Genomic DNA, 14,094 nt, shown 5'->3' on the forward strand with positions numbered 1-14,094 from the left:
TTTAAACTCTAAGCAACATAAATTTGGTGATGAGTTTCTTACCCAACTTCACATCTCCGTTGTCTGTTAGGAGTATGTTTGCGCCCTGTTGACGAATCCCAAAAACAAGGTTTTAAAGCTTGGTGTTAGGGGTTTCATAACAAGGTGGCCAGTCTCTGCCACTAGCAGCTGCTCTGATTGAATCAACAACTATATCTGGTCCAACTTCTAGTAAAATTACATCGCCATTGCAGCTTTTAGCATTGTTTATGTTGGCTATGACTGACGGACTCCGTGGTAGCATCCTGTGGTGAGAGTAGAGGAAACAGGAAGCGCTTGTTGCATAGAGCTGAGAAAAGATAATAGGCCCAGCCCTGACCTTTTTGATAACGCATATGAGTGAGGCTCCAGCGTTTTGAGCATGCACGACGCACGATCCAGCACAAACTGAAACCTAAAACTGCAGCTGTAGCGGCCCATATCCTTTTAAATTCGCACCTCTGCTGCGGTGAAGGGTGGGGGGGTGAAAGAGTTTCACGAAACCGGACTTTTTCACAAACAACTAATGCATTTGCGGATATTTACACTAGTGCTGCTGCGTCTATAAATCTTACCCACTTACACAAGTGTTGCCTTAATCTTAGAAGACGACAAGATGAAAGTAATAATACCTTGATATCACGGTGCATCTTGCCCTTTATGTGCAGGTACCCCAAACCCTGTAAAAGAAATAATATTCAGCTAAAAGTTGAATAATACACTGCTATATTAATGAAATGCATTTGGATTAGGAATGCAAACAAATAACCAACAACTTACAATTAATTGTCAATAATAGTTTATGAGATTAAAATTAGTTTGAATCGATCAACTAATAAGGTTTGCTTAGACCTTCTTACAGTCTTGTAGTTTGGCTGCCGTTCATAAGAGGGCGCCACTGAGTGGAACCAGTTGATACAGAAACAAAGATGGCAGGGCCATGCCAGAACAGGAAAGAGAAATGGTCCGAACAGATCATCCGTTTTTCATCCGTGGGATGAAAAATAAAATTTATTCTGTTCTGGTTCAGTTTTGAAATATAAACACTCGTCAAACTCCTGAAGTTTCACCTTAATAGCTTGAGTTTTCTTTTTTATTCAACATACGAAAAATGTAACCCTTTATGCTACAGAAAGATAGCCAGCCCTCTTGATACCAGAGAAAACTTAGGTTTTCAAGAAAATGCCCCTTGTCGATTAATCATGAGTTGATCGATAAGAAATAATAATAATAATAATAATAATAATAATAATAATAATAATAATAAAACTAAGACTACACAATAATATATAACTTGCATTCCTAATTTGGAATACATTTACCTGCAAGGTTTCTCTGCAGACATATGCAATCTGGAGCTCTGACAGAGGCCCCGTGACTGTAAAAACATGAGATCATTCAGTTCTTGTTCAGACAGTAAAGCTCAAACAGAAGACTTTTCAGAAACAGAAGGAATCGGCTCACCGTGATAAATGTCCTGCAGGGATCCTCCACCACAGTACTCCATACATATCCAAAGTTTTTCTCGACTTGAAGAGAGAAAAAAAAAATCAGATAATAAGATCAAACATCTACCTTTGGATACATTTTGTAGGTCAGTTAAGATACAAAACAAAGTTCATATGTATTCATATCCAAAGCCCTGGCCATGCAGAGCTAAAGGATCCTCACAGCTTGATGCTGCAACCATGGAGATGTTGTGTCATGACTGCTAATCTTCTACCAAATATTTTATTTATATGCCAAATAATTTAATTTTGACTCATATGACCTGAGCACTTTCTGTTACATGTTTTCTGTTTTCTCCCACATCGCTGGTGGGAACCTGCATATAGGACTTCCTATGACATTCTTTCAATACTGCTTTTCTTCACCACAAAGGCCACATTTGCATGCATTCCCTTCTGTTCATTTGTTCTTATCTCCTTCACAGTTATGAGCTACTATCCGTTTTATTACAAAAAAAAAAAAAAATTCCCCGAGAAACACATTGAAGTTTGCCGTTTTCAATATGAGAAATTTGCCAAAGCAGGAGCAGACGGTTTCTGTCTAAACTTTTCTTAGTTGTTTTCTTAAACCAAGTAAAGAGGATGTCTAGCCTGGTACCAGATGTTTAATCTATGATCTAATTATGGGATGAACGTAACTAAGAAAACAGCATGATTGTTGAAGCAGAAGACATAATTCTAGCTCGCTACTTTTTCACACCTTTTGTTTTCGCTTGGTGTGCAAACAAGTCGAGTTATTACATTAAACATAACCTCCAATGTTGCCACACAAAACCGTAGTTCCTGTAATTAATACATGGTGGGGCTGGTCATCATTGTTCCACTGTACCCAGCTGAGCTCTGTGCAGCAAGACTACACAAGACATACCTGCTGCGCTGCAACCTGTAAGCTTGAGCTAACAGCCATATAAAAAACAGTTCAGAGCCTTCAAATCCAGTTAAACCTGCTGGAACTCTGCGGCAGTTTTGGGCGGACCGAGTCTACTTCCTCAAAAGATAAAAAAGCCTCAAAAAAACCCGGACCCCTGTAAAACATAAAAGCGGCACCCAGGCACTGAAGTTAGCCTGAAACCCTTGAGTCATAGTTTCACGCTTTAGTGTGATGAAGTAGTTAAATACACAACAACGTGTGGCGGTTGGTTAAAAAATAAAAGGTGGCGTCTACGTTTTGTAAGAGTTTCACCGTGGACTGACTGGGAGAGAGCAGAAAAGTCTGGATTAAAAGGCAAAAAAGAAAACAAAAGCAGAGTTATTTCCAGCTGGCTCTTACCAGAGGTAGCTCCCAAAGTAGGCCACAATGTTGTGGTGCTTGCATTCCTTCACCATGAAGATTTCCTGCTGAATGATGGAAAAGTCATCTCCTGAAAACAGAGGCATAAAAAAAACAAAAAAAAATTATTTCATTTTACTTAAACCTGAGAAATAATTGGACTGCATGAAAATTATAGTAATAATAAAATTATTTATAGTGCCCTTTATATATTTAGACCTCAAAGGGCAAACAATAAGACAAGGAATTGTAAAGGACAAAAACAATTCAATAAATATATAAATTAGGCCTGTCACGATAATAAATTTAGCTAGATGATAAATTGTCCCCATACTTATTGCTACAAATGATAATATTGTCGTTTTGAGATCATTTTCAAGTAATATGTTGAAATTGGCACAATAATGCAAGTTCACCCTCTCAAAGACCGAAAACTTTCATTTTGTACAGAAAACTTCACACTGGAACTGGAAGATATTTTAAACATCTGAAATAAAACACCCCAAACAACAAACTAAAATAAAAATTACACACAACCGAAACCATAATTAAAATGGATTATGAAATCTCTAAACAAATTGTGCAAAAAATAAATAAATAAATGAATAAAATAATGGGAATGATTGAGGCCACTTTAATTGATCATGCAATAAAACTTCAATTAATCAGCAAAGTTATTGAAAAAAGCAGTTTCAAAAGATAAATAGCTTTTTAACAATGACCAGCAGCAGTTTTAACATCTTCCAGCCTGGTTTCCGGGCCGACCACAGTACTCAGGCTGCCCTTGTCAAAGTGTTCAATGACATCCATATAAACACAGACTGTGGAAGAACCACAGTGCTGGTTCTGTTGGACCTCAGTGCAGCTTTTGACACTGTTTGACCACAACATATTACTAAAACGACTGGAGAGTTGGGTTGGACTCGCCAGTCCAGTTCTCAACTGGTTTGAATCTTAGATAAAGAAAAGAGACTTCTTTGTGCCGACAGGTAATTTCTCATTGAAGCGGACAGAAGTCCCCCAAGGTTCAATCCTGGGAGCCCTCCTATTTAGATATCCATGTGCTCCCACCAGCTCAGGTTATAACAAGAAATGAGATTAGTTACCATAACTACGCTCTACATTACGATGCCACCAGGTTACTTCAAATCCATCCAAGCACTAGACAGATTATTAGAACAGATAAATGTGTGGATGTGCCAAAACTTTCTCCAGCTGAACAGAAACGAAACCAGAGTTATTATTTTTGGACCTAAAAAGAAACAATCTAGAGTCACAGATTCAGCTATCACAGCTAGAAACTAGAGATCAGGCCCAATTGATGGACTCTGACCTGAACCTTCACAGCCACATAAAGATTGTTACAAAGTCAGCCTTCCATCAACTGAAGAACATTTCCAGGATTAAAGGACTAATGTAGCAGCATTCGAGAAACTCATCGGTGTGTTGATGTGTATTTACTAGATGATTTTGATGATGGCATTTGACAAAATGTAATGTTTATTGCTCATTTCAGAACTGATGACTGTATGATGTTTTTATGATGTAAAGCACTTTGAACTGCCTTGTTGCTGAAATGTATTATGCAAATAGTTTTGACTTAATTGATTGCTTATTGCAACAGACACACTGGCAACCAACTGATTTGGTTTGAGGTTTTTCACACCACTTAAAAAATAGACTATTAGTCACTGATGTGTTGAAAACATGTTAATGAGGCTAGGTTAAAAAAATATAGTGGCATATGCAAGCTTCAGTCTTCAAAAAGACTCAATTTACTTAGTAGAAATACCAAAACAAACCAGCTCTTCATCACTAATAATAAAAACTACAGAGCAGACGAGTACAACACGGGAACCATCATATAAAGCTTGCAGTACAGGCCAATTTCCAGGGCAACTTTCCACTTGACTGTACTGCAACGCACACGACCAATAGGAAGTGAAGAAAAGAAACATTTAAGCCAAGTTGTTCCCAGCTGTGCACACACAACCTGGAATGTATTAACAGGAGGTTAAGAAGTATCCGGCTATGAGGCGCTGCACAAAAACATCATTTCCATGCAATGACGAGTTAAAGGCAGAATATCTGCCAACAGAATGTGCAGAATTCCCAAAACCAAATATGAGAATTCTGTTTTCAGGATGTAAACAGTGCTCCTCATATAGACTCATAAAAAACACCAAAACTCAGTCTAACCAGTATAGTGCAGCTGTGCAGAGCTCTGCAACATAAACTATGCAGGTCATGATCTAGAACAGGTTTTTTTTAAACCATAATTTAAAAAAATTAAGTGTTTCATGCATTTGTACTCAGCATCCATAATTTCATACTCCACAGAACCATTTTGCAACAATTACAGCTCAAAGTTTTTCAGACTGTGTCTCTACCAACTTTGCACATTGCTTAATATTCTTCTTTGAAAAATAACTCAACCTCATCACATTTAGGCCTGAAACGATCAATCTGATCTTGGCCGTAAAGTTGAATTTGGTCACATTCATTTATTTATTTATTTGGAACATAATAGCAGCATTTTGTACCACAATATAACATCCTTGAAAAGGAGTAGGAAAAAGTAAGAAACGTATGAACTCCTACCCCATAAACTCATATTTTCAGATGGACCCTCATTATTAAATCAAATTTAAAAAATAAAATAAAAACATCTTCCTCCCGCCCCCGAGAAAGTTCCTACATGTCCTACAAAGCGTCATGTCTCGTTCCAGTTTACAACTGTGTACATGTTTTACCACTAAATTTCAAATGAAGCACATCGGAGTTTATGGTTGTTTTAAGTGGAAAAGGTTAAAGCGTTATAAATATTTGTCGCTCTACACAGTGATACAGACGACAAATTATCCGCTGGACGCTAACCTGCTTAAATTTAAGTCTGAAGGAATGCTTAGAAGAGCCAAACCTTCCAGCAATAAACATCATCAGGCCTTGAACTGAAGTTGCAGGATTAAAAAATAAAAAATGCATGTGTACAGTGTGTGCAAACAGAAGGAGGAACTACTGGAGCTGTTTTCAGATGCACTTAATGATAGAGAGCAAAGAGTGACAAATTTTTAAGCAAATTGCAATGACGTGACTAAGCTTGACCTAAAAGAGAAAAAAAAGTAACTTGTCACCCCACAGACGTCTCTTCTTGATGAGGCTAGGCCCGAGTATGTAGCCACTTCCTCTCTACTCTGAATACACACATTCTTGCTCTTTGTGTCAAATTTCTATTCATTGCGTACAAGTCTCTAGATGTTAAGTTTCATAAAGAATGATTATTTCTAGATTTAGAGGTCTGAATGAGAAATATGTTGGGTAGAAATTGGAAAACTAAGTCACCGCTTGTTTAAATCCGTTAAACAGAAGCTTGAGCTGTCACGTCGTTTGATAAAAACCAACAAGTGCAAGACTCGGTGCGTCAGGTTAGCAAAAACAAAGAAAAACAACTAACAGTGACGCCATTTTGGTTGTCACTTTGTTCAACGATCAGTTAGATGAACCCCAGAGCTCTGCAGCCCCGGGGGCCTCAACACTCCCAGCTGTGTACTTCATCCCAGCACTACGACTTCTCGTCTAACCTGTCGGATTGCACGATCCACCCAAAGCGGTTCACCTCTGGCACAGAGAAATGACTTGTACAAAAAGCTGTACAATAAAAAAAAAGGTCTCTTTCTTCTAAAGAAAGACACTGGAAGAGTAAAACCTTTAAGTAAAAAAAGACAATGAATGAATCAAACATGAATGGCAGCTGTTTACTAAATTAATTGTGGCTTATTACCGCACCATCAGCAATTATTCATTTTTTCTTTGCAAGAATCAAGAAAAAGGGGGGAAAAAAACTGCTTGAGTTGGGAGGTAATCCAGTAATGAGGCATCCAACAACAACAACGGTATTGTTTTGAACTGAACTCAATCTAGTCATGCAGAATTAAGTTTAAATGCGTTACATTTAAGTCTACAAATGTTCCTGCTGCTGTGTAACGGTACCGTTTTCTCTCCAGCAACACCTTGTGTTCACCAATGGCCTCAGTTACGGTGATTCAAAGATGTAAACAAGACCGCTAAATCACAAAATGCAACTGAATCAAAACAAGAACATGTCGCAGAACTGCTGACTGACGGACGGAAAGGAAGCAGCACAAGCTAAACCCTAAAACAGCTGTGAGCAATAAAACACAAAGGGGAAAAGGATCAACAAGAACAATGAGAAGCTAAAGCAACACTGACTTGTGTGTGAGATTCACACACAGATGAAATATAATATCTGTATTCTTCTGTGTTGTGCTCTCTTGGAGCGGGTTCTCCTTCTGGAAAGTTTGCAGCTCACAGAAGAGAAGGACACTGCTGAGTTTCAGAAAAGGCAGACTTTAGTGATAAAGAGACTCAGTGGTGGGAGGAAATAAACCAGAAAGAAAAAACAAAGGTTGACTGGACACTAGGGCTGAAACGATTCCTCGAATGATTCGAGTACCTCGATTACTAAAATTCCTCGAGGAAAATTTACCTGCCTCGAAGCTTCGTTAATTTATGTTTTATTAGTTAGCGCACCGTGTTCCGGCCGGGACTTCATTTGGGTTGCGCGGAGCTCTCACTTCCGCCTCTGAGTTGTTGACAAAAGCTAAGTCTCAGCGGCATAAAGTCCAATCTTCAAGATTGGCCCGTGGGGATTTTATTGATTGATGATAATGCCCGACTTTTTATCGTTTTTTGAGGAACCAATAAGCATCCTTAAAATGACTGGGGGAATGCCTGGAGTACGGCAGCATTTCTCCTCCGGGGCTGCTGGTTGAAAGCGAACGGCGGGAAGAGCGCTGAGGTGAGCGGATAGACTGAACAAGGCGGGCGGCTGAGTAGCTGATGCTTACCGTGTAAATGTAGCTTTACCGACGAACCGCACAATAAATTTCATATCCCGGTCTGAAGAAACGGGTGGCGGAGCGCATCGTACATGGCTGGTAGATGAGTTTCTGAGTGTGACCAGTGAAGGTGTCGTAAATATCCCGTATTGCTTCCCCCGTGTTCGTCCCCCGGTCTAACGGTTCGTCAGTCCGCTGGTCTATTTCCTCCCCTCCACCCCATGTTCGTTCATTCGCCCTCTCCTCCCACTCCAGGCGGCATTTCCCGCATTTTCAAACCCAAAGCGTGACAGGTTAGGTGGCAAGGTGAGTTTAATTAATCTATTAAACTCACTGAAGATGAATACATAAACTAAAAGCTGGATTGTAGACATTTTTTATAAGCATATTTGTGAGCCTGCCTCTTTGTTATTAAATTCAATAGAATTTCAGATTTTTCTATAACTTTTCTTCTGGTTAACTTAGAAAGTGAGCTATTATTGTTACAGGTTAGTTTTCTAAACTACAAAAAAGCAACTGTTAGGGATGCTCAAATATGAAAAATTGGACTGATATTGATATCTGATAGTAACACCGGTATTATGCCAGATTTACCAATATTTCATTTTATAATTTTTTTTATCCGATTACTCGATTAATCGTAAGAATAATCGATAGATTACTCGATTACTAAAATATTCGTTTACAACAGCCCTACTGGACACTATGAAGATTCTGATTCAAGGAAATTTGGGTTAAGCCTGCGGAGTCTCCTGCTCAGACTTGATGAGGCTAATATATTGGCAGGCTATTTAAGTGTAAAAAAAAAAAGTCACTGCCTTGCAAAGTAATGCAAAATATTTTTTAGAAAGCCATAAAATTCACTAAGTTATGCGGATCCTTGATCTCCCAAAACACATTCCGAAAGAATGTTATTATTTTAGGTCAAATTACTATTTATTTCCATCTTATCAAGAAAGAGATAAACCTTAATAATTTAATCCAACCGGGCTTTAGAGGAAACAAAACAAGTGTGTAATTTAAACAAAGCACATTAATCATCCCACAGGAGGACCGACCGGGCCGAGATGAATGAAACCAAAAACAGAGAAGTGAATCTCTTCCTTTCCTGGCCGGTAATCAGCACGGTTTTGTCTGCACGTCTATGGTGCAAAGCTCTTCTTCGTAATCCCTTTAATCTGGATCACACTAACTCTGTCACTGGGTCATTACTGGCACAGACCCTGAGCTGGGCACGGTCATAAATGTCTTCCTGTACCCCATCAGACACACACAATAAAACAAAACAAAATAGAGTGATTGTAGGTCAAACCTTTCCTTTCTTACGGGGATAACAATTAAAGCTGTAACACCCTGTAAACTCTTTTAAGACATCCCTAGGATTTAATTCAAGTTGTTAAAAAAAAAAAACACATTCAGACCTTTAGAAGGAGAACAACCAATAATTTAACGGTTCAGTGTGATAAAAAAACAGACATATAAAGATAACGATCGACTCCTACCTGGTTCCAACTTTATGATCTTCACAGCAGCAAGCTCTCCCGTTTGAATATTTCGAGCCTGAAAGACAAACGACCAAAGTTGGGAGCAAATCAACAAGAGGGGGACAAACAACAACAAAACAACACAGAACCTTGGTTGATATTGGTGCTTTTAGAATTGAGTCATATGATGATGAAATTACAAAATGTAAACCGATTCAGTTTATTAGAGTTGTCTTAATGCCACATGTTGGATATGAGACTCGTTTGGATGCGACACACATTTTTCACCATTACCCGACATTATAGAGCAAATGGTGGCAGATGATGCATCATGGTGACCCCCAACAGGATCAGATGAAAGGAGGATTATGGACCAAATGTTTGCTTTGAGCAGCAGATTAATCAATTCAGAAATCGCTGCTTAAGCTGTAAAGTAGAGAAGGAGAATGCAATGAAAGGAATTTACTATAATTGAAGGACGTTTAGAAAGGTTTCACATTGTTGTTTTCCCTTTTTAAATAACTCACCGAGTAAATAAAACATGAGCAATATAAAGCCAATAAAACGTAATGACCATTAAAATGAAATGTCATTTTGGTGAGATGTTTGCTTCTGTGCAAAGTGATAAAAGTCTTCTGCACACTAAAACCTCAGCCTCACTCAACACCACTACAACCAGGAGAGTTTTGCAGAAAAGTTTCTTCCGGTTACGTCGGGTTGCTAAGCTAAAACCCATCTTGTCAAAACACAATTTGGAGATAAAATCCTGGCTCTCTTCTCACAACTCGACTAGGTTACTGCAATTCGCTCTATGCTGGGATCACTTTGTTCAAAACGCTTTTAACCACAAACACCAACACGTCTCTTCTGTTCTGTCATCCCTTCATTGGCTGTCAGTGCAACAAAGAATTGATTTTAAAATCCTTCTTTTGGCCTTTAAATGCCTTAATGGTCCTGCTCCTCCATACGTTTTTAAGAGTGCAGGCCTTAAAGTCCTGTTTAATCAGCTTTATTGAAGCTCTAGTTTGTTTTTCTAGAAAGTCTGGTCCGAATTCATGTGTGAATCATTACTGATATAAATTTGTTATAAAAGTATTACTGATTGCACTTTAAAAATTAGGTATCTTTATGTTATTAAAGGTAAAGTTTAAACAGTAATGATTTCTTGGTTAATGTCAAGTTGTCATAAAGACATTTTGAATAATGTCAACTTTGTATTAAAAGTGTCATAATTAACCGAATGACGCTTTATGACAACAGTCATAAATATTCATGAAGGCTTATTCATGTTCATGACGGGTGTTATGTCATGTTTATGACAGTGTCATGTCAGTCTTATTCACCCCCCTTCAAATAAAGTGTTACCACAATGTGTTGTTGCAATAGTAATCCTGCTAAGGTTACTTTGAACATGCAAATTATAATGTTCAATGTGTGACTTTTTTATACATTTGACGCCTGAATTCATCGCGGTGGTCCACCGCTCATCCCAACAATTACTCATCCCTTGTGAAATTTCTGTGTCAAAGCAGGATGTGGGTCTTGTGAATCCAGGTCAAGATGAGAGGCTCCCTAATCCATGAGGAGAAGTGATGGGGAGTGAACTAAATCAACCGTAAAAAAACCAAGCCCATCCAGTGTGGATAACGTTCATCACTGTTGTTCACCTACCAGATTCAAACAAAGGAAATAAATTGGTAGTACACTTTGAAATGCAACAAAAAAATGAATATATTAACAAAAAGAGGCCTTCAGATTGTCATGCATTGCTCTGTTGCATGTCTGCACAGCTATGAAACAATTTTTTTTCACCTACGCTGGAACCTTTAGACAGTTCTGCTTTAAAGTATGCGCGTTTAGTAACTTCACACTTGTTTGCAACCTGTGTCTCACTTTACACTTCCTAAAGTTGAAGTAAGCAACTTGAAAAAAAAAAAAAAAGCTGAAGCAGGAAAGGAGAAGTTCTGAAATTGTTGTTCATGTAAGAGATGCAGCTGACAGGACGCTTTTAGAAGAAACCTGTAATGTCTTCTGACTGATGGAACGAGGAGGAGGACGATGTGCAACAGACTCTAGACGAAACTAATCTTTGTGTCAGACTTGAGAAGAAAATAGTTTCATTGGCTTCTCCGTGCGCAACAAGAGATTAGAGTCACTGCAACTCATTTGTTTAATACTTTATTTCAATCACTTTGCTATGACTGTAATAAAGCTTTTCTGGAAAAATTTTACTTTTTCTTTTTACGTTTATGTTCATCAGTGAACTGTTGAGTCTTTCGAGACTCAGTTCCTCATTTCACATCCAATTCCTGACAAATTTAGAATTAACATTATTGTATTTACAATTAGCAATTCGCCAATAGCTTCTTTTTATTTTCAATACCAAAGTAACATGTAAAAAACTGGCCAAAAATGCTCTTATTATATTTTTGCTGGTTTTAGCTACAGTGCTGATGTTTCTAGCAAATAGTAACAAAACCAAAGTAACTGAAAAGTTGCAGCAATGAACTCCTTTGTAAGGGACTGCCGAGGCGTCATATGACGGTGGAAGAGCCAAAATTAGAAAAAAAATTATACAGTCAATTGTTACTTTCTAGGAAATACAAACTTATTCTGTATAGATTTTAGCTGGCGCTTTATTGTAAAATAAACTTCCAGGCAATACAGCAGTCTGTCAGCAAAAATAAAAATTCAGATAACCATTGATTTTATATTTAGCTAATTGTAAATAAAGAAGATCTAAACTGTTAACTAAGGGTGGCTAATGATTAAAAATATTAATATTGTGAGAACATGCTGTTGGTGCAACATGCAACAACATTTTCCACACGTCTTAAGGAGACAGGTACTGCAGTCGCACAAAATGCTTCTGTGCAAAGGAGAAAATTAGAAGAAGGAAAATAAACAAAACAGAAAATTGGAAAACCTTCCAAAATGCCATGAGTCTGGCACTTTATTAAACAAATGAGCAGCAAACTGAATTAATCTGGCACAACGTTCACCCTATCCTCAGATCCCATTAACAGCAGTAGACGTAGCCAATCATTAATAATGGGAGAAACAGCCAGACGTAGCCACCCAGATGATTATGCACAAGCTGCAGAAGAGAAATTAGTTAGAATAACAGCAGCAGCTGCAACAGCGCAAACCTCACATGAAACTGCCTTCTGGCTCACAGATTCTGTTATGCACAAAATTTCAACAATCTCCGAGAAGACGTTAAGTCTCATTTTACCCATCAGGACGTGTTCACAGAAAAAGGAGTGATACGTTGGTGAGCTTCTAGATTTGTGAAGCTCAGATCACCTGTAGGGAATTCTCCTGCCAATTTAATTAGCAATAAAAAATTCAAAGAAGGGGACAATAAAACGCAGGTTTTTCAGTCCTGTTGTCCCGAGACAGGATAAAATGAAGTTCTCAGGTTTTGGATGATTCTCCCTCTACTTGCCTGCTGGAATCTCCTACGCTTTGTGAAAATAAATACAAACCTCTGAATGTATTCTGCATAAGTCCTGACGTCTCATCTCTGTATCTAGTATGCAGGACCAAGGCTTCCTGACACGTGTATCATTAATAAGTACACTGACTGTACATGATGGAACATGTACGCTTGTGAGAATGCACAGCTCTGATGAAGAAACGGTGAATTACTCTTTCTGCATCTTTAAGCAGCTTACTTGAAGGGTTGCTTTGACAAGCGAATTGTTGTTGAAACACTTGACAACTTTCTAGAACTTCATCTCTCGGTGCGACTTATATTCCGAGATGCCTTCCAACCACTGCTGTGTTTTCCATCCAGGCAGTTCGGCACATTCACGGAATAAAAAAAACAACTACAGAGACATCCTGCACCTGTTTTCACTCCACTTTAATTTGGAAAGGATTACAAAATAAAGGAACTGTGTGGACGTCTGAGGTACACCTTGCCTGCTCGGCTCACACTCATCCGTGGAGCAGGTGAAATATTGCGCCTCTCAGTTGAATGTGCTCATTTATGACCCTGTTCCCTCACAGATTTGTTTTCAGTGAAACGGAGTATATTAAACACAACGTTTGACACAACGCTGCTGATTACATACCAGGGAACCTTTGTATCTGAAACATTACGCAGGAAGGCCGTAACTATATTAATTAACTATGCTGCTGTCATTCAAAAAGCAACATAAATTAACAGTAGGGTCGTTTTTACAGCCTGAACGAAAAATGAATTCAGCTCAACCTTCCTTAGGTAATGTTTTTAGCCTCTACTTCAGATGGTTGTCTCTAGTTTTACTTCACTCCTGAGAGCAGCGCAGCACACAGTAGCCAGGCACCATCTTGGCTGCCTAGTGTTGCTGGTTTTTCAATGCAATGTAAATTTTTTTATGGTATTTATTTAGATTAATTTCAAACTCTGCTTATGGTTTGTATATATGCTTTACATTGTTTTAACATACTTAAAAAAACAACAACAAATCCTCATTTTGAAGATGTAGCAGCTTTTATTTTGCAGTGTGTGAAGGAAACCCTGTACTGTATGGAAAAAAAAACATTTTCTATTGACAAAAAAAATTAAGTATATCTTTAAAAAATAAAAAAGAAGTAAAGAAGCATAAATGTCAACATGTCCCTGCTCCAACATTTAAGAAATATCGACTGCATTACAGGCTGAACAAAATCCATTTATTTCCTATTGGGTTCTTATTACTGCGGAGCATCCCAGCCATCTTTAAAAGTCTGCAGTAACTATCCAAAGGTTGGGACAGATCTGTGCAAGCCAGCCTAAACGGGGACATTTTTCCTATTTGAGGTGTTTCCGCTGTCATTTTAGCTCTGAACACACCCTTTAGTAAAGCACGTGTTTAGACGGGCTGGATCGTATTTCAGCCCGCTGCAGCCGTCCCGCCTGGGAGCTCAGTGTGAATACCAGGCGCTACATTCCACCAGTGGCCTGTCTGGGGGCGGCGGCGGGCAGG

General features: G+C 38.5%; 1 protein-coding gene across 2 annotated transcripts in view; it reads right to left on the bottom strand.

Moving 5' to 3' along the window:
• Nucleotides 1-14,094, bottom strand: part of map4k5 (mitogen-activated protein kinase kinase kinase kinase 5) — a 36,201-nt gene that overhangs the window by 19,796 nt on the left and 2,311 nt on the right. For both annotated transcript variants that reach the window (XM_088002344.1, XM_014994192.2), the window contains exons 3-8: nt 9,158-9,215; nt 2,797-2,887; nt 1,483-1,547; nt 1,341-1,396; nt 651-698; nt 43-85 (exon numbers count right to left, since the gene is read on the bottom strand). In XM_088002344.1, coding sequence (XP_087858470.1) covers nt 43-85; nt 651-698; nt 1,341-1,396; nt 1,483-1,547; nt 2,797-2,887; nt 9,158-9,215 — 361 coding nt within the window. The remainder of the gene's footprint in view (nt 1-42; nt 86-650; nt 699-1,340; nt 1,397-1,482; nt 1,548-2,796; nt 2,888-9,157; nt 9,216-14,094) is intronic.

The sequence above is a fragment of the Poecilia mexicana genome, unplaced genomic scaffold (genome assembly GCF_051168715.1).
Source record: "Poecilia mexicana isolate PSO_F unplaced genomic scaffold, ASM5116871v1 scaffold_22, whole genome shotgun sequence".
Lineage (NCBI taxonomy): Eukaryota > Metazoa > Chordata > Actinopteri > Cyprinodontiformes > Poeciliidae > Poecilia > Poecilia mexicana.